Genomic DNA, 21,627 nt, shown 5'->3' on the forward strand with positions numbered 1-21,627 from the left:
TAATAAATAATAAATAATAATAATAAATAATAAATAATAAATAATAATAAATAATAAATAATAAATAATAAATAATAAATAATAAATAATAAATAATAAATAATAAATAATAATAAATAATAAATAATAAATAATAAATAATAAATAATAAATAATAAATAATAAATAATAAATAATAAATAAAAATAATAAATACTAAATAATAAATAATAAATAATAAATAATAAATAATAAATAATAATAATAATAAATAATAAATAATAAATAATAAATAATAAATAATAAATAATAAATAATAAATAATAATAATAAATAATAAATATAAATAATAAATAATAAATAATAAATAATAATAATAATAATAAATAATAAATAATAATAATAATAAATAATTAATAATTAATAATAAATAATAAATAATAATAATAAATAATAAATATTAAATACTAAATAATAAATAATAAATAATAAATAATAAATAATAAATAATAAATAATAAATAATAAATAATAAATAATAAAATAATAAAATAATTAATAATTAATAATTAATAATAAATAAAAATATAATGTTAATATGTATAACAATACTCATAATAATAATTAATAACTACAATAATCATAATTATTTATTAATAAAAATAATTACATATAATATTAATATAATACTCCGTAATAGTAATATTTAAGTAATAATAATGATAATAATAATTATTATATATATATATATAAGTAATAAATGTCAATTTTAATTGCAATATCAAGAATAAAAATAATTACAAAGAAAGATGAATCCGTTCTTTTGAACTGAACTTAATTGAACTGAATGAAGCTGAATTAAACTGAACTGAACTGAACTTAATGGATTTGAACTGAACTGAACTGAACTGAGCTAAACTGAGCTGAACTCAGCTGAACTGAACTTAATAAAGCTGAACTGAACTGAACTGAATAAAACTGCTAAAAAGTCCAAAAGATTTGGGCCTTACTCGTGCAATTTCAGGGAAAAAACAGAAAAGAAAAAAGAAAAGAAAAAGAAAGACTTGAGATTGACTAGTGCTGGACAGTAGGGCCCCGCCCCAAAACATGACGAAACCCTTTCAGTTGATACTTTAATTTCAGTTTCTCAATAATTCTCACAGAGAAAAGCATCACACTCTTTCTCTCTCCTTTCTTATATTCTGACCTGATCATATTACGCAACACTCTGAATTTAGAATTTGAGTTCAATTTATGGGCGATTATTTTCTAACTGTTGACGATTCTCCAGAAAATGAAATGGGGATCACTTCAACTCCTCAGAAAACAAACCCCAGAGTTATTGCTAGAAAGTATGCTATCGAATTTTATTTATTAATTTTGACGACTTCATTTGAGATGGGTTTGTTCTGATTTCATTGTTATCGTCATTGTCCTTGCATTTACTTATTTGTTTTCTATGGAATTGCTGTGTAACGGTTTTGCTTAGATTGTTGATATCTTGACAAAATTTGTCACTCTAAATTGTAAGTTAGTGTTTTCAGGGGTTAAATTTCTGGGAATGTGTTCCTTCGTGCAGGTATCAGTTAGAATTGGCAAAAAAAGCTTTGGAAGAAAATGTCATTGTGGTTCTAGAGACTGGTTGTGGGAAGACCCTTATTGCTATACTCTTAATGTGTGATATGGCTCACATTATTAAGAAGCCTCAAAACAATGTCTGTGTTTTCTTGGCCCCTACTGTAGTATTAGTTCATCAGGTTCGTGCTTCACCAATTGCGATTTTCGAATTATGCATTCTATGTTCGTTCCTGTTTAGTTGGGATTCTGTTTAAGGTTATTTCTTATTGAAGCATATGTATTGTTTGATGGGTACATTTCATGTATTTGTTCTTGCAGCAAGCTAAGGTCATCGAACAATTCACTGATTTCAAGGTTGGAACCTACTGTGGTGATGATGCCAAACATTTGAAGACTCATATTGGCTGGGAAAGAGAGCTTAAGCAGTACGAGGTTTGTCACTTTCCAATTCTAGTGAACATACTACATACCTACATCGTCCTATGTTTGGTCCATAGTGTTTGTATGTTGGCATATATTTGGGGTTTCAAAAGGTGAAAGATGTTCTTTAGTTGAACGACTTTAACCACTGACCAGCTTTTTATCAACAAAAAAGACCATTAACCTGTAAGGCAATGATTCAAGTTGAGGATGGGACATTGAGTTCTTACTAGAGTTACTCATCTACAGTTTAAAAGGATTTTAAGAATCAATATGGGAACCTTTTTTGTGGTTTGTCCAATTGTCCTAATATCAGCAGACCTTGTAGTTACAGATAATCCATGCTTAGCTAAGCTACCAAATCTCGCTACTAGTCCTGTGAAGTTACATTTGCGTGTAACTGAGAAATCTCCTCTTATTATCTGCTCGTTACCTTTCACCTTCACTCTTTTCTGGCCAGCAGATAATTTAGGCATTTTGACGCAACAATTTTCATTTTCAATGAAGAATTGTGTTTACTATCTGATGAATCTCCTAACACTTTTACAGACTATACTTATTGTGTTGACCCCACAAGGACTACTATTAAACTTTCCTCTTATTGAGTGCAGGTTCTTGTCATGACTCCACAAGTGTTGCTACGTAATTTATGCCATTGCTTCATCAGGATGGAGGCAATTGCTCTCTTAATATTTGACGAGTGTCATTATGCCCAACTTGAGAGTAATCATCCTTACGCAGAGATCATGAAGGTAAAGTTCTAGCCTTGTTTATCGTATGCCATTTTGAAGGGGTAAGAGATTCTGATGTATTTGCATACACAAATTGCAGGTTTTTTATGATATGAAAGTTGCTAAAATTCCACGTATCTTTGGCATGACTGCATCTCCCATTTGTGGGAAAGGTAATTGAGAGCAATGCACAAGTTCTTTCTCTTTGGAAACAAAATTAGTATTACTTCCTTGTCTGAACTTTTAATTTTTACCAGTAAGTTAGGAATTGGCGTGATTTGGTCAATGCTCGCTGGACTTTTAGGGTTTTTTCAGGTTTTCTTAAAGTTCTAATACCTGGATGATCCTGCTGATAACGATTGACATCTACCACGACTTTGTTGTTAGCAATTTTTTTAGAGGAGGCTATGTTAGTGTTTAAGTTTTTCTCTTGTTCTCTGAGATAATGGACTCCTATTAAATTGTCTTCCAACCTGAACAAAGTTTGTTCATTAGGAGCAAGATAAAATGATGTGCTTAATTTGAGGATTTGATATTATCATGATATTTTTCTAGTTCTTGAACATTCTATTCCTTTAAATGATAATCTTCCCGTCTTATAATTTTGGAGTGATATGACAGAAAATCTTATCAAGTGTCATTAATTTTTGGCCACTTCAATCAAAATTTATGATTTTCCATTGCAGGTGCTTCTATCAATAGTCTTCAAGCTTTACTTCACGCTAAGGTGGGTTTAGAGACTGATCATTACTTGCAAACATATGCAGTCGTGTTGTATTATATGTCATCCAATAATCTCTAATCTTCCTCAAAGACTAACCATTGCATGTTCAATTGATTCCTTGGTAGTTTGATGTACGCTGCACTGCAGATTAATTTTTCATTGTAGATACACAAACATTATTATAACGCCATAGTACATGCATATGTACTTATATAATACATGTATCATGTATGCATACACGTACCTATGTGTGTGCATGTATGTATAACATGTGTAAGGTGTTAGCTTTATTATGCACGTTTCATTGTGTTCCCCATAAACATCATTTATTCCTTGGCTCAGGTTTTTACTGTTAACGACAAGAGTGAACTGGAAACAGTTGTTGTATCTCCTGTGGTTGAAGTGTATCACTATAGCTCAAACGAAAATATGTCGAGCTCTCACAAGAAGTGTTTGGATAAACTGGATGAGATTAAACGCCAGGTATTATATTGCACAGCATCTCTAGACAGCATTTTGTTTTAGCCCTCTCAGTATTTACATATTCGTTGTTATGGGTCCTTATGGTTTGCAAGTAGTGTACATCTATGCTTTGCAGGACTGAAGATGATCTCGCTAGAGTGCAGAACAACAAAAAGCTTCTGCAAAAACTGCATAACAATATGGTGTTTTCTTTAACCAGCCTTGGCCTTTGGGGAGCATTGCAAGTAAGTCTTATTATTAATTGTGGTAAAGCATACCAATGGCACTCGTAATAGATGTTTTGCTATGCGATACATTGTAGCTTGAAGGCATGATGTTTTCTGCAGCCCTCTTCTTGAACATGGATGATGTTTTGTTTGTTGCTTAATATAATTCCGTGTCACATAATGAACACAAAAATAGTTAAGGAAAGATGGTTGCCTACTTGCCTTGATAAGCTGGAACATATCAACTTCATGTACCATCTATGTCAATGCATGATTTGCGTGTGTACTGGAAAAAACGTCAAATTAATGTAAGTTTATTGCATACTTAATATTCTTCATATATGCAAATCTGTGGTTACTCCCTCAGGCATGTCACATCCTTCTGAATGGCGGTGGCTGCGAGAGAAATGAGCTGATAGATGCAAAAGGAAACTCCAGTGATGACTTCTTACAAAATGAGTATCTTGCTCAGACTGTATCTCTATTAGACACGGAATGTATGGGAGGTATGATGCACTTTGCAGCATATTGGCGTAGCTATACTATTGCCCGTGTTCTAAAACCTGCTAATATAATGTGTTGTTTCTGGCATAACATCTCATACTGGAAAATTTCTTTTTATGTGTTTTCTTTTCTTACATGTCTACTGTCTAGTATTAATGTTGCTAAAAACATCTTTCTTTTGCAGATGTCTCTGAAGGAACACCTGATATGTTGTGTAACAAGCTTCTAAAGGAGCCATTTTTCTCGCAAAAAGTTTTGCGTCTTGTCGGAATTCTGTCAAACTTCAGGTTGGTATTTGAGCCCTTAGCCTTGGTCTCATGTTTGCTACTAAATAGTTGTTGTTCTGCTTGTTACTTAATTTATTGGACATTTAATATGCTGTAGGAACTCAGTTATTTATTTATTTAATTTTTTTTACGGTTTTTTCATGAAATGCCGCTCAGGTTTAACAAAATTCACCATATACACCCACGTGTTTCGAATCACATAATATGCCCCTATTTAAACTTAAAGTGCACCAAATACCCCTAGACTTAACGGCCATTAGTGCTCCGTTAGCGTTACTTTACCTTTATACCCTTACCACCCAATATTCTACATTTAACTATTTTTTTTAAAAAAAAAATTCCTTTCTTCTTCTTCTTCTTCTTCTTCTTCTTCTTCTTCTTCTTCTTCCTCATATCATCATAACTCTATGTCTCCAAAAACCCAGTGCATATATATATACTCGTTTTGCATGATTAATTTGAACTTAGAGTAGCAATTCGTGTAGAATGAGTTTAGGTTTAGAGAAGGTGATGGGAAAGAGGAGAGAGGGGAAGGAAGAGATGATGTCGCTGATGGTGGCCAGGGGAGAGGGAAGGGGTTTATTTTTTTCAAGTTTATTTTTTTCAAATTTAGTGGTATAGTGGGTGAATGGAAGTAATAGATTTTCCGAATTTGATTGTTTGCAGTTTTGCACATTGATTCTTATGTTGGTGGTTGTAGAACAATGGAGTGCACCGGAGAAGATGGATCAGGAAAGGAGAAGGAAGGGATGGAGAAAAAATAAAAATCAGGGGTATTTGGTGAACAGTTCGAAAAGAGGGGTATATTATGTGATTCGAAACACGCGGGTGTATTTGGTGAATTTCGTTAAACCTCAGGGGCATTTCATGAAAAAACCGTTTTTTTTATAATACTTTCGTGCTCTAGAACCTTTCAGGACTTTTTTAATTAGGGAAGAAATCTTCAATTGAAGGAAATTTAAATAAACGAGTTTGGAGGACCCTAGTCATTCTACATTTACATCAAAATAACCTCGGGTCTTTGAGTAGGCTCTTACCATGGTCCATAGGAGGACATTGTAAAAAAATGTAACCTTAGCCCTGTAAGAATAGAAGTTGTTTCCATCAAAAATGTTACAATTAGAACAAAGGAGAATAGTATAACAAGTCAACTAGACTTTATCCATTATGCAAAGCCAAATATCAATGAGTTTACTTATTCCTTTAGAAATGGAAACCAATCCAAAGTTTACGAATTACGATGAAAACTAGTTCTTTGAAAGGAGAGTTAACCCCATGATTGGGGTCTAAGTTTTACAAAAAATCACCAATTAGGACCTCACCTTTTTTTGGTCAACCTCATCTTACTTTTATGGCCAAAGTTAACTATAGTGGTTAAAGAAATGTTAAGTCCTAAAGTTAAGAAATATAATAATGACATTTAATTTTTGCAAAATCACAAAACTAATTAATTATTTGTTATTCTTACGCCTCCAATTTGCTGTCCTTAAAAAAAACAAAAATAATAATAAATCAAACCAGCATAAAAAATCATAACCAACACAAAAACAATAAAATTTAGTAGCATTAATATCATACAAAATCACAAAATTAACCAATTCCAATCACTAATCTCACAAAAAATCACAAAATTAACAAGTACCTATTAACTCAAATCTAAAGACGAACAAAAAAACCCAGTGAAACCCCCCAATAAATTGACAAATTGACAAATAATACTAAGTATTAACTCATAACTCTTATATTTTATTTTTTATCTATTTGATTAGTTTGAACAGTCAACCTTTAGTTAAAGTTGAGTTAAACTATAAGAAATCTAACCTTAGGTCCCAATTATTGACCAAAAAAAAGTAAGGTCCCAATTTGTGATATTTTGTAAAACTTAGACCCTAATAATGGGCTTAACTCTTTGAAAGGAGAAGAAGGAAATTGGAACTTTGGAAGAGAGCCCATCTGTCTGCTGTTCCATCACAAATCAGTCTAAGGAACCCCTTAAAACCTCTGAAGGTGCCAGGAAAATCACCTAACTCCAGGGGAAAAGTCTTATCTTTATATAGGAAGATCTGATCTGACCATTCTTCTCAATCCACAAGAACCATATTATGGCGAAAAAACCGTTTCCACAGTCTAAATATGCTCCACATCACTCCTAATCCCTCATAATCGCTTGATTGTCGGGCACATTCACTTTCTTTCTTTCCTTCAAACAATCTATTTCATATATGTATTACGAGTAGCTTTTTCATCATGCAAAAGTAATTCTTATCTCCTCCCTATTCTTTTTTAATATGACAAATTTGGTGTGTTAGCTATAAAGCATCTCAGTGAGTTAAATCCATGTTCCGTTCCTTGGATATTTATCATATGGATTCTGGTCATTTGAGCATATACTATGATAGCTTAACATTCTTAACAGAAAAAAAAGAAGAAGCTTGGTTGACCTTATGGCCGAGCTAGGACTTGCCTTGAAGACCTTCTGGTCAGACTTGACATATTATCCAGGTCTCCATAAGTCCATACTTCTTTCCATTTCAATTTGAGCCAAAAGATTCACTATATCTTTTGTAAAGGATGACTATAAATTAGTTGGAAGCAATGATTAATTTGTAATATGTCCACGGAACGTTTAGAAAAGAAGAGAAGTTATGTATACTTTATGAGAAAAAGATTTAGAAATCAAAAGCAAACCAAGAGTACAAAGAAAGAGGACATGTTGTCATCAGTTCAGGAAACAAAGATCACAAATTAACCCAATTTCTTTGAATTTCTCCAACTAAGTGTTAAAAACCCCTTAAAAATCACAGCCGCCTTAGCCCACAAAAAAGTTGAAAATAAGTAACTATGTTCCATGGTAAATCACTTCTTCAAACGGCTCTTGAGAAAATGTGCACATACTGCTCTAGCCGCAGACACCACAAGATCGCGATTATAGCATTCTGCCATATCTTCTTCTTGGACATTCCAAAGCCCACAAATCGAAATCTGCCACTACTCAAAAGGTATTAAGGAAAACTCAAGACTTTCCGATTACAACTATAGATCAAGTGTCCCAAATACAAAGTCTGCCAAATACAGCCAGAAAGAGTAGATGAGCACATACATGGTGTTAGGTCTGCTGACCTATCATCATTTTTGTTTTCTTTTCAGTCATTCAAAGTTTTAAAATACCAACTCTTTTCACTTTCCCACATACTCTTAACTTCCCACTTCCCAGGCATCACTTAACTCATCATAAGTTTTACAGTTGCTTAACCTACCTTTATGATTATTCGGTAAAGATAAAACGTTCACAAATGTTACAATTGTCCTGGTGATAGGATATTTGTTTTGAGAATGTCTGATTTAAGTGGTCTGAAATTCTGAAATCTGAATATAATGAATGAATACGACATTTTGTGTTGGATATTCTTGGATTTTGGATTTAGAGTTTAGTTTTACATACCATTAGAGCTTTTGAAAAAGAAAATTTGTCGGCTTAAATGGATTGGAGCTTAGCAAATCAAGAAATGTCTTTTTGTTGTTATTCTTGTCATATTTTGTAAATTTAGTGCCACTTATTATGAGTAGGAAATACTTTATATAAAGTTGTCTGGATGTGCTTTGACTTTTTTCTTTGGTGACTAAGCAGAGGTTCATCTTTTGTTTATTTCTGGCTAGCCAACCAGTCTACTAGTTTAGATTCAGTAGATGTGTTTCTCTAGACCTTCCTATATCCACAAACTGGCAAGGTCCACATTTCGTGGCGGTAGTTTTTATGTTGTCTTGCATTGCTCAAAGCTGAGCTGGTTAACTTTCCTTTTCAGGTCAAGGCCAGATATGAAATGTATAATTTTTGTGAATAGGATTGTTATTGCCAGAGCTTTGGCATATATCCTTGGACAAATTAAGATTTTATCTGCTTGGAAGTGCGATTACCTGGTTGGAGTCCACTCAAAGCGTATGTCCAGAAATACCATGCATAGTATTTTGGAAGAATTCCGGTCTGGAAAGGTAACCTTTCTTACTGTGATACTTTGCATTCTTGTCTCCAAAAATAAACTAGAAATAGCTATTTTGTAGTGGAGCATTCAGATCTCGTGGGAGATTTTTAGCAAGTCCTTCATGTTGGCTTTAATAAGTCCCCTCTTGTGCTTTGTCTAGCCTATTTTATATCCAAAATGGCGAGAAACTCTTGCAATACTGCGTAGGGTATGCCTTGTTGCTTAACTGGGGGAAGGGATCATGAGAATACTTTGTAAGTAAGCAGCACATAGATAATTCATTATTTTTTGAATGACTTTAACTTTGTGTTGATAATGGGTGCGATTGCAGTGGCATTACCAACACTTTACTGTTGTGAGCAATGGGTGCGTAAACGGCCAGATTTCTTCTTTTCACCCCGCCCATCTTGCGCTTTATGAAAACTTTTGCACAACGTGTTGTTGAGGAACCCATCTCCTACCTTTTGCACGCTAAAAAATAAATCACCGTTGTTGCTTGTTTCCCTATGCTTTATAAGAAACAATATTTGTTCCTTGCTTTTTGGTTATGTCCAAACACTGGTTAATAATGTGATTTGACAGCTGAATCTGTTGGTTGCTACTAAAGTTGGTGAAGAAGGACTTGATATACAGACATGCTGTCTTGTAATACGTTTTGATCTTCCTGAAACTCTTGCAAGCTTTATACAGTCCAGAGGCCGTGCCCGAATGCCACAATCGGAATATGTTTTTTTGGTTGACAGGTTGTTTCCTAAGCAAATGCTTTATTTCAATTTCATGTGTCCTTATTTAAGAAGACATTTTTGTAACATTGCAGTGGAAGCGAGAAAGAGATGAATCTGATGGACAGTTTCAGAAAAGATGAAGATCTCATGAACTTGAATATTAGAGACAGAATACCAAATGGAGTTATTGCCTATATCAAAGAAGAAGTTTATTCAGTGGGTTCAACTGGTGCTACCATTAGTACTCAGACTAGCATTTCATTGCTCTACCATTATTGCTCTAAACTGCCACATGATGAGTACGTGCTTCCTATGTGTTCAATGACTTTTTCTAGTATCAGTCAACGAAGTAACTAATATAATTACATATTTTAACTGGGTTGTAGGTATTTTACCCCTATGCCGGATTTCTATAATGTTGATGATACAGAAGGAATCATATGCCACATTATTCTTCCTTCTAATGCTCCTATTCATCACATAGTTAGTGCACCACAATCTTCAAAAGAAGCAGCAAAGAAAGATGCTTGTCTTAGAGCATGCGAAGAATTACATCAAGTTGGTGCCTTAACAGAATATCTCTTGCCAGAACAAGATGATATGAGGGAAAACCTTGATGCTCCTGATTCTGAGAGTGCTGAAGGTTTGTTAATAAGATTGTCATCTAACAACTGTGATTTCGTCCTTGCCTATTGACTATGAATTTGATCTTGTTCAATTGTTTATTTGCAGACGAAGATTCACCCTTTGAGCTGCATGAGATGGTAGTTCCTGCTGCATTGAAGGAACCTTGGTCTGATGTGGACAACCTTGTATGTCTCAACTCCTACTTTATTAGGTTTAAACCTAAACCGTGTGATAGACAATATAAAGATTTTGGCCTTTTTGTAAAATCACCTCTGCCTTGTGAGGCCGAGGGAATGAAGATTGATCTTCACCTCGCTCATGGTAGATCTGTGCTGACTGGCCTGGTTCCTTCTGGAGTTGCTGAATTTAGCAATGAAGAGGTATTTTATTTATCATTCATTTTCCTGTCAATTTTTTGTTTTCTTATGGGAAAAAAGTGTGGAAGATTAGAGATTTGAATATGTGCTGTGGAATCACTTCACCTTCCTTTTTTTTTTCCAGATGCTGCTGGCTCAAAGTTTTCAGGAAATGTGCCTTAAGATCATTCTTGATCGGTCAGAATTCATGTGTGGTCATGTTCCCCTCAAGAAAAATAATGTTTGCGAATCAAGTTCATCCATTTTCTATCTTTTGCTCCCTGTCATTCCACAAAAGTATGGCGGATCGATATCTGTAGATTGGATGGTTATTAGGAGATGTTTGTCTTCCCCAATTTTTGCACCTCTCGATCACTTGGTGGATACTTGTATTTCTCTGGATAGTTATTTGCATCTTGCTGATGGACCTGTCAGTGTGAATGATATTCTGAATAGCTTAGTATACGTGGCCCACAAGAAGTCATTCTTCTTTGTTTCACAAATTATCCCTGACAAAAGCGGCTACAGTTTCCATAACAGTTCTACAAGCCATATAGAGCACCTGAGTGAAAAGTATGTACTTAAGAAGCTTTTCTGCTTTTTATTCTCCAATTTGAGATGTTGGAAAAAATGCTACTTCCTTCGTGCCCCAAATATCGCACCATTTGGACTTTTATACTATTCACATTATGACCATCTTATATGATTTATATGTAAAATAAATGTAGTCATGTGAGATCTTGTTAGATTCGTATCGATATATATTTTCGAAATATCAATTTTTTATTTATTTTTTAATTTTTACTTATGCATATTCGAGAAATAAGTGTCAAACTCATGTTTCAGGGAGCGTAAAAGTGAACATGGTGCAATATGTAGGGAACAGAGGAATTATTAAGTTATTATATGATTCTGTATTAGAAGTTACTGTAACCACTTGCTATTGCTAAGTCATAGAACTTCTTTCCTTGTATATAGATTTTGGAGATACTCTATAATGCCTTTGTTTCTGTTTATCAAATTATGACGTTTTCCCTGGTTCATTAACATGATTTGAAACTTGGTTTCAGTTGGTCTGCGACAGTGCCTTGAAGACCTTAGATATTGATCCTTTGTTGTGTTCTACCCTTGTTTCTGATTCACACATTTTCTTAACCAGGTTTGGGATTCATCTAACACACCCAGGACAACCTCTACTGCAAGCTAAACAACTCTTTTGCTTACACAACTTGTTGCATGACCGCATGAACGGGAATTCAGGTACTATCTCTGTTGAGTCAATCTAATAAGAAGATCTACTTAGAAGGTTTACTAGGCATTTTTAAATGCTTAACTACCAGTTGCAGATCTTGAACAGTTTAGTTGGGGGGGGCGGTAAACAAAATTAAGCAATGTAGTATAGAATATACACAATTATACTCAAAGTTTAGGGGGGGGGGGGGGGGGGGCGGAAATAAAATTACGTTACGAAACTTTTCGGCCGGGGGGGAATCCCCACCCCAGGTATAGGAAAGGTCCGCATTGTTAACTACCTTGTTATAAGTATTGTAATATTGTTTAGGCCGTACAGTTTCATGGGGTAGAATAAAACTATTGCCTATCTAACTCACATGATAGTACTACGAGAATGAACGTTCAGTGAAAAAAGAAAAGAAAAAAAGTTCTAGATATTCTAGTGGGTCAGAGTAGCTGTTATAGTGGATAGTATTCTAATACTAAGAAACACAGGCTACTGAAGAGGTTTATGTCCAACATTAGAACTTTAGTGGAGAAGGTGTTGACTAAAAATTTGTTTTGATAAGGGGAGAAAGGGAGGGAAGGGAGTGGGAGAGGAACAAGCTCCCTTGTTTGGATAAAAGGTTTGGGGAAGGAAGGGGAAGGAGAGCGAGGGACCATTTCCCCTCCCTATTTAATAAACACCATCCCTTTCTTTCGCTTCCCCTTCCTCCTCTTTCCCTTTCCTTCTATGTTGCTATCCAAACACAATGTAGTCCATAAGGGATACTTTTAAATTTCCTTGTGGCTTGTCCTTTACAATAAAAAACAATATTTTCCGGGTTCTATGAAGATAACCCCTGGGATTTACCTTACATAAAAGCCTAAAATTCTTTTATATAAAACAATAGTTTATTAATAAATTTATATTTTGGCAGAAAACTAACACCCTTTATTTCCGATGGAGCTAATGATTCATTTGTTCTTTTGGCTTTGGGATGTAATGGGCTAAATCAAAATGGCTCTTAATACCTCTTCACTTCCTTTCCATGAAGTAGAAGATGGTCGTCCCGTTGTCGTCCCGTTATCGCTTTTGGGTCAATTGGAAACAACCTCTCAGCTATTGCAGGGGTAAGGTTGCATACGTCCGACCCCCCTTACCCCGCTTCTTGCTGGAGCCTCTTTGAGGCAATGGGGTAATGATAATGATGAATGATGAGAAACCAAGGGGTCATATTTATGATTTCACACACTAAATTTTTTTGTATTATAGAAGTACAATGTGCAAATCTAATGGAAAAAATGATCAAGAAGAAGTTTACTACTGGCTATTACTGGCTAACAGAGCTGATGGCATTCCCAACCACATTGTAATCCATTATCAAAATCTGTTTACTGCAGGGATTTCCATTTCTTTCTAAACAAATCAATCAAGGGACAAAATACTTGTGGTCGTAAGTTGTTTTGCATGCTTATTTATGTTCACTCTTTTTTTTTTTTTGTGGCATTAGAAATTTTAGGTCAGAGGAAAAATTTGAATTTGTACTCTATGCTTGTGGTCATTTATTTGTCAGTGAAACTAGTTCATGGACAAACTGAAGAGGAAACTTGCAGATCTAGCAAGTGCTTTTTATGTGTCAGACTGTTGTCAGAGCTGTTTACTACTAGCTGTAGCGAGTTATTAATTTTTTGTTGATTAATATCAGAATCATGTGAACTAGACGAGCATTTCTTCGAATTACCACCTGAGCTTTGTGAAATGAAGATAATTGGCTTCTCCAAGGACATCGGGAGTACATTGTCTCTGTTGCCATCTGTCATGCATCGCTTGGAAAACTTGCTTGTAGCAATTGAATTGAAAGATATGTTATCTAAGTCATTTGCTGAGGGAACCGTGGTTACTGCTGAACGTGTAAGGCACAATTTTATAGAAATTGAATTAATTCTCTTGTATGACTTAGTCTGGCTTAATGACTGCTTTACTTAACTTGAAGACTGGATACCTTTTGGTATAAAACTTAGAAAACGGTGCCGTTATGCTGTTATTGGGCAGGTTCTTGAAGCATTGACTACCGAAAAATGCCATGAGCGCTTTTCCCTTGAGAGGCTTGAAGTTCTTGGCGATTCTTTTCTTAAGTTTGCAGTGGGGAGACACCTGTTTCTTAAGCATGAAGCTTTTGATGAAGGGCAGTTGACTAGGAGGCGTTCAAATTTAGTAAACAACTCAAATTTATGCAAGTTAGCTATTAAGAATAAATTGCAGGTAAATTGCTGGAATTTGGATTTCTATTTTCCCAAATTGTTTGATAGGTTTATAAATATTTATGTTTAAAAGATATGAAGGGGGTGTTAATCCTATACAAAAGGTAAGCTAAAAATACGGAGTAAAAAATAGCATGTCCCAAGACATTTACAAGACACCTGCACCAAAATAACTTCACGCAAGTCCTCAATTTCTTAAATCGTGCCTGTATCTAAAAGTCAAGGAAGGACAGTAGACACTAATGCTAAAGAACTTGATTCCAACCATATAAGATCCTCCAAAAAGCATAAACTGAATGCCCGGAGTGGTAAACCTTTCTCTGTATATCAGCACAGTTAACTCCTTCCAAGTACACTACCAAACAATTATAGGGATTAGTTTTAACTGTTATGTGTAGCCTATAGCATGAGAAACCTATAGCACGAGAAACCTCACCGAAAGCATTGAAGAGGTTGCTTGTGTGTGTGTGGCGAGGGGGAGGGAGGGGGGGGGGGGGGAGGAAACGAAAGAAATTTCCTTCTTTTTTATGGTTTCCCCACACGGGTAGCTACACTCCCCTCAGGCGGAAAGTTACTATCTTCAGCAAATATTCGTTTTTTGTCTGTGACGGTTATAGATTGTTTTTGGGCTATTTCTTAGGTAATAATTTAGGGTTTGTTGAGGTGATATTTAGGTTATGTCGTCTTATAACTACAGACATATTGGGAGTCTTTTACAGCCTGTTTGGTAAGTGGTCCTAAATCGCAGGAATGGTAATGAATTTGTATGTTATTTCCTAAGGTAAGCCCATGTTAATGGTTACCATTGGAACTCCATCATCGTACATGTGTTTTTGTCCATAAATGTTCATTACCACACAATACCCACCTCTAAAGTAGTAATGGATGGTAATAAATTTAATGAAGAAAATGAAATCTTTAGGTATGGACTAACAATTTCACGGGTATTGTCATGTGAATTTATTCAGAAATTACTGATACCATCGTTTATACCTAGAAAAACAAGGATGTTAGTATATTCTTTTAGAAAAGTTTCATTATAAAGTTTAAGAATATCCTTTGTATACTCCCTTTGTTTGTGGTATTGTTGTTTTAGCCCCTCATGAAAGCTAATGAATTACTCTATCCCTGTCCCGTGGACTAGGTCATGCTGACTTGTAGCCTTTTAATAAGTCTCTTTTCACTTATAGCGTTTTCAAGAAACACGCAACTGGTAATGAATACATCATGCCGGATACCCATGGGTTTGTCTAAATGGAATACTTTTATTACGTCACAAGGGGTACTTTTTTGAACGTTTAGTGTAATCATGTAATCTAGCATAATAGCCATATATTACCCTTATTTTTGTCATTTATCGTGTTAATTTCTTGGGGTTAATTCCTTCAACTCATTTGACCCTTGCAATTGTTTGATTGAGTTGCATATTATTTTGTGATATTATGATGCATCAGTACAATGTCAGCTTCCTCTCTGCCTTTTTCCTCCAATTTCATATTATACCTAAAACTGGTTCTTAAATTAGTGATTTCTTAGCTTCTGATCTTAGAGTTTTCAGATTTGCATCTATGTTTGGTGCTCAATTATCATCATCCACCCCGTAGAATTTATCTCTCGTAGTCTCTTCTTCTTCTTCAATTATGCTGAAGGAAGCATTTCTCTTTCATTTGTTAAGTTATATCTTGTATGGTATTCAATAATGCTTATTAAGATTCCTAGAGTGATGATAATTGGGTTTTTGCCACTTTCTCTTTTGGATTATGTAGCTCAAAATTAGATTGTGACAGAAGGAGGGAGGTTTTCCTTTAGGTCTTAATTACTTTAGTGAGTCACAAAGGTGACCTATTGAAAAGATAGCAGCTGGCAAACCTTTCTTTTGGAAATATAGTCATAAAACAGAAACAAGGGATTCCTTTGTATATTGTCAAGTTGGATCTGAAGGACTTAGGGCATGCAGTCGCACATATCACTCATGCTTTCTTTTGGTGTCCTTTTAAACTCTACCATTCATTATCACCTCTAGTGAACATTCCTTGATTGAAATGATAAACTTTCCATCTAGGAGGATTTCTATATCAGCTTGTGTCATGTGTGCTAAAACAAAACAGTCACCATACAAAGGATATAAATATTGTGAAATGTGAAGATGGACAAAGGGCACTTGGTCTTCTTGGCCATAGTGGTGATGTCATCACTATTACTGACGGAATAGCTCAAAATGACAGATGGATCCTTTGTGAATTGAAGTTCTTTGCTTTGTTGCTGAATCCACTATGTCTGCTACCTTGATAAAACTGATATCTAAATGCATTTATCTGTCTTAAAAATGAATATCTAACTATGCTGCAGCATTTCCATACTTTAGGGATACATACGCGATCGAGAATTCGACCCTAACCAGTTTTTTGCTCCTGGTCGGACCTGCTCTGTCATATGTACCAATCAGACGGAAAGTTCAATTCATTGTGTTTCTGAAGTTAATTTGAGTAATGCGTTAGGTAATCGTCAAGTGAGATGCAGTAAGAATCATCAATGGTTAACCAAGAAAACAATTGCAGATGTTGTTGAAGCACTGGTTGGAGCTTACATAGTTGACAGCGGCTTTAAAGCTGCAATTGCATTCCTTAGGTGGTTTGGTATTCAGATTGAATTTGAAGTTTCTCAAGTGTGTCATGCTTGGACTGCAAGTTCCAGGTTTATGTCACTTGCAGACCGCGTTAGTATTCCTGATATTGAAGGTGTTTTGGGTCATCGTTTTGTTCACAGAGGCTTAGTTCTGCAGGCATTTGTGCATCCATCTTACAATAAACATGGAGGAGGTTGTTATCAGGTACATGCTGACCTTCATGTTGAGAAATTTTGGATTTTGTCATCAATACTCTTCATTTGCATGATTTGTCTGGCAATAACCATTGATGGCTAACAGAGATTGGAGTATCTTGGGGATGCTGTGTTGGATTACTTGATCACGTCCTATTTGTACTCAGTGTTCCCTGACCTGAAACCTGGCCAGTTGACTGATTTGAGATCATCCCTTGTGAATAACAACTCATTTGCCCAAGCAGCAGCTAGTGCATTGTACAAATTCATTATATGCGAGAATAACAACAACCTAAGTAATGCTGTTGATAAATTTGTGAACTTTATCAGAAAGCCTGCTTCTGAAAGGCATCTACTCGAGGAACCACCATGCCCAAAGGTTATTGCTCGAACCGCTTTCCTCTTAGATATCATGGTTCCTACAGTTTCTAAATATCTGACATGTTTTAAAAGAATTTTGCATTGCCAATGTCCAATATTCTAAAATGTCCTTTATTGTTGGCAAATTTGCCAAAAAGGACCTTTTATAACTCAAATTTTGCGAGAAAGGACCTTATATAATTTTTTTTGTGAAAACACACCTTAAAGTAATTTTTTTTGAGAGAAAGGACCTAAGGGAAGTTTTCGGCATTGACTGAGCTTTTCCGGCCATTGACTTGCACGGGAGCAGTACGTGTGGCTTACGTTGGCTAAAGACATTGATTTTCTCGAGTCTTGAATTTTCAAACTTGATTTTATTTCGATTTTTTTTTTCAACTTTAGGTTTTAAAGCTTAGAATTTTGGAGGAAAATTGGGTGTGATTAGCACAATAAAGTCACACGTGCTTCTCACGTGCAAGTCAATGGCCGAAAAAACTCAGTCAATGCCGGAAATTTACTTTTGGTTGTCTTTCGCAAAAAAAAAATTATATTAAGGTGTGATTTCATAAAAAAATAAATTATATAAGGTCCTTTCTCGCAAAAAAAATTACATTAAGGTGTGATTTCACAAAAAAAATTATATAAGGTCCTTTCTCGCAAAATTTGGGTTATAAAAGGTCCTTTTTAACAAATTTGCCTTTATTGTTAGAAACTCACTGGATCCCAATCTTTATTTGCCAAAAAAAAAACTCACTGGATCCCATATCGTACGTTGATCCTTGTTAAAATCCTTGAATGTCTTTTTCTTTTTCCCACAGGCTCTTGGCGACTTGGTTGAATCTTGTTTTGGGGCAATTCTTCTTGACACAGGATTTGACTTAAATCATGTGTGGAAGGTGATGCACTCGTTTTTGAATCCTATCATGAAATATGCTAATCTGCAACTTAGTCCTATAAGAGAGCTGTTGGAGCTATGCCAATATCATGGCTGGAGTTTGGAGTATATTGCTTCAAAGAGACATAGAAGTTTCATGGTTGAGGCAATAATTAATGGAAAAAGTATCCACTTCACCGCCTCTGCAATGTATCACAATACTAAAGGAGCTAAGAGAATGGCTGCGCAGCAAGCTATTGAAAAACTGAAGGTGGGAATTTTCTTTTTGTATTGGTGATTACAACCTTTCCTGTGATACAACATTGTTGGTCATTTTTCTCTAACACAGAAGTAGCGTAAATGTAATTTCTGACTTGCATGTGTTGTTTATGTTGGTTGACGGATTCCTTACTGATATTATTGCAACTCCTATGCCATCTCAAGAATCAAGATCACTGTGAGTTCATCATTATTGGTGACATAGAAATGCACTTGTTCAAGACATATTTTGTTTACTAATGTTTATGCTGCTTAAAATGATATCTACTGTTTGGGCCTCCCATCATTGTTTTCCCCTTTTGCATGTCTAAGTTCCAGAAACAATATTTATATTCTTCTGAAATGTCTGAACAAGTCAGAGAGTTCTTTTGGTTTTCATCTAAATATCAATGAATCTGTATTTACTCAGCTTTGAGCTGCTGTTGAGTAACAAGCTGACATTTCCATATCTGCAGGCTCAGGGTTACCGTCTGAAGACTAAATCATTGGAGGAGGTGCTAAAAATGCTGCGCACTATGGAAGCCAGGCTAGTTGGGTACGATGAGATGCCTCTATCCGTTGTGTCTTCCAGCGATTTGCCCCATGTTGGAAATTTGTGTTTGGAGGAACATTCTAGTACCTGTGTGAATCTAGAACTCTCTATTGGAAATTTGTCTTTGAATGATTATCCACTTACCAACGGCCGTGCAAGTCCAGAGCCCAATGTATATGAAATGCCAACAATTACTTCTAGTTCTCAGAGAAATTCTACCAGAGCACCTATTTCCTTTCCAAAGAGACAGCAAAATAGTCAGTGCACTGAGGATGTTAACTGTACTATTGACTCAGATGTGCATGGTACTTTTAGCTGTTTTAGTGAATTTAAAGCATTGCATTTCTTTTCTATGAAAGTAGCTTTATCTTAGATATGTGCAAATTTCAGGTAGCCTGGGAAAAGTAACTGCAAAATCACAATTGAATGAGATCTGTGTTACAAACTGCTGGAAACATCCCCTGTATGAGTGTTGTAAAGAGGAAGGACCAAGCCATTTGAAACTGTAAGTTGCATTTACCAAATTATCACATCTGTACATATCTCCCCGCCCCCCTGCTCTCCAAAGAAATACAAAAAAAATCAAGGTTGGATGAAACAGCAGCCACTGAATAGCTTGGCAGTTATCCTAAATATCAGTTAATTTCTACGTATTCAACATAATTTTTCTTGTATAATGTCTCCGTGTTTAGGAGTATAGAGAAATTATGTACAACGGTTCCTATAGATGTAGATAGTGTGTGATCTTGGCTTTTGCTTTAGTTGTAAAGTGCTTTTGCTCTTTTTGTTTTCGTGGTTGTGTTATGAAACTATCTTGTGTTGTTTTGTTTGCCAAAATAAAAGACTACTTAAAGTTTGCGTTCCTTGAAGTCCACTCGTGTCATCACTCATCACCTCACTTGTTTATGTCTCAGATATTTTCTCTCATATTTGTTGTTTGCATGACTTGGCTGTAAAGAGCAATTTGTCATGCCAATTTATCTGTTACTCGCTTTCCTGATGTTTTTTTTCAGTTCTCGTAGCGCCACCTATCTACCATTTCTTTTAGAGAAGAAACCCTAAAAATTAACAGCTGTTTTTTTAATTTCTGATGATGTCAAGAGAAGGAAGTAGGTGTTGTTGTGGTTAGTTTACGGTTTTCTGTGAATAATGTCGTTTTGCAGGTTCACTTTCAAGGTAGTGGTGGTAATCGAGGACGCAGAAGATGTGATATTGGAGTGCTTTGGTCAACCTCAGGCAAAAAAGAAAGCTGCAGCAGAAGAAGCAGCAGAAGGTGCACTTTGGTTGTTGAAGAGGGAAGGTTACATTAAGTAAGAGCCGCACATGATGTGTACAGAATGTGACAGAGAGAGAAGGAAGATTTTGTAAAGAAAACTAAAGTCCATTGGGCCTTAGAGAATGAGGCCAGAGGAGGCCCAACTCTTTCAAGTAAATGATAAACAAATAGTGTATTAATGTCGGTAGTAAAAGGCACTTGGTGCTTCCTAAAATAGGTGCTTTGTGGTTGTAAGTTCTACTCCCTTCGTCCCTAGAAGATTGCCTCGTAGAGCAAACTTCACTGTTGTAAATTTGGGTGTAAAATATATGGGCTGGTAAATTGGGATTGGGACAGTGTAGGACAAAATAAATAGGGATTTTAAAAAAAGAATATGGGGCAATCTTTTAGGGACGGATGAAGTAACTTGTAATTAGAAAGCTTAGCCGCTTATGTAACAAAAAGACCTTTAGGCCTAAAGTCGTGGTCCAACTCTTTATGTAAATCAGACGCTTCCCACCATAGTATCACTGCTGTTTTTTGTACCGTCTTATTTACTTGAGCACTTGAGCTTAATGGATTGATTAACTTGTACGGAAATATCTTCGGAATAGGAAAACGAATCAGAAACACGAAGCTCGAGCCATGAGTCGGAAGCACGGGCCAAAGGCTGCGTGCATTGCGGAACGTGATCAAGGCAAGAGCGCAAGCTCGGCCCATGCATGTGGGCCAAGTAATAGCCACAACAACAGCAACGGGATTGCCCATGCGCGTGCTAAGTTGGTTGGCCGCAAGGCCTACAGCAGCACGAGCCAAGCAACGCACAAGGTATCTGGCCGCAAGGCCTGCACATGCCAAGCAACACGCACAAGCCATAACGGCCATGGGTTGTGCTCGTGCGCGCGGCCCAAGGCTCAAGCATTGCCTGGGGCCAAGGTAACTTGCGTAGCAAGTTATTTGGGCCACAAGCTTCCCCTTGTTGTGTGCAAGGGGTGTGGAAGAGCTTGACTTCTTTCGTAATTCTACTAGATGTAGATCCAAGTTCTGAATAAAATTTTCCTAAACCTACATCAATCGGAATGCTATTCCTAATGGGTTTCTGGTTCTCCTACTCCTATAAATATAGACCTAGGGCTCGATGTTTAGTACATGATTTAATATTCTATTGCCTATCTCTGAAAGTGAGAACCCGGATCCTATTGTCTATACCTTGATTATTATTCTATACTAGTAATACCAAGGCAGATCTGAACATATTGTGGACTACCATGGAGGGGTTACGTATGAGTCCTTATACTCGGTCTTTGTTTGATTTGGGCGTAGAGTGATGTGCGACATTTACGACTTAGGATATCTTTTCCTTTTTCATTGTTTCATTCTATTAATTTCTAATCTTTTATATATTTTAGTCTTTTATTTCTTTGTCTCCTC

General features: G+C 35.6%; 1 protein-coding gene across 1 annotated transcript; it reads left to right on the forward strand.

Annotated features, from left to right (window-relative positions):
* The first annotated feature begins 1,125 nt into the window (after positions 1-1,125).
* On the forward strand, positions 1,126-20,749 carry LOC110790112 (dicer-like protein 4). The gene is made up of 25 exons (XM_021994870.2): positions 1,126-1,330; positions 1,558-1,735; positions 1,875-1,988; positions 2,588-2,728; positions 2,808-2,880; positions 3,394-3,434; positions 3,774-3,914; positions 4,010-4,138; positions 4,488-4,626; positions 4,809-4,911; positions 8,715-8,901; positions 9,474-9,634; positions 9,709-9,915; positions 10,003-10,259; positions 10,349-10,623; positions 10,745-11,172; positions 11,759-11,859; positions 13,521-13,726; positions 13,868-14,077; positions 16,442-16,906; positions 17,003-17,275; positions 18,075-18,401; positions 18,865-19,246; positions 19,332-19,446; positions 20,105-20,749. The coding sequence occupies exons 1-25, from the start codon at positions 1,233-1,235 to the stop codon at positions 20,253-20,255; spliced, it is 4,902 nt and encodes a 1,633-aa protein (XP_021850562.1). The 5' UTR covers positions 1,126-1,232; the 3' UTR covers positions 20,256-20,749.
* Positions 20,750-21,627: the final 878 nt, after the last annotated feature.

This window comes from Spinacia oleracea, chromosome 2 (assembly GCF_020520425.1).
Source record: "Spinacia oleracea cultivar Varoflay chromosome 2, BTI_SOV_V1, whole genome shotgun sequence".
Taxonomy (NCBI): Eukaryota; Viridiplantae; Streptophyta; class Magnoliopsida; order Caryophyllales; family Amaranthaceae; genus Spinacia; species Spinacia oleracea.

Excerpts from the sequence above, each read along its gene's own strand:
- LOC110790112 (XM_021994870.2), top strand. The coding sequence starts at position 1,233 with ATGGGCGATTATTTTCTAACTGTTGACGATTCTCCAGAAAATGAAATG. Across the intron at positions 1,331-1,557 it reads CCCAGAGTTATTGCTAGAAA|GTATCAGTTAGAATTGGCAA; the intron begins GTATGCTATCGA and ends TCCTTCGTGCAG. Across the intron at positions 3,435-3,773 it reads AAGCTTTACTTCACGCTAAG|GTTTTTACTGTTAACGACAA; the intron begins GTGGGTTTAGAG and ends TCCTTGGCTCAG.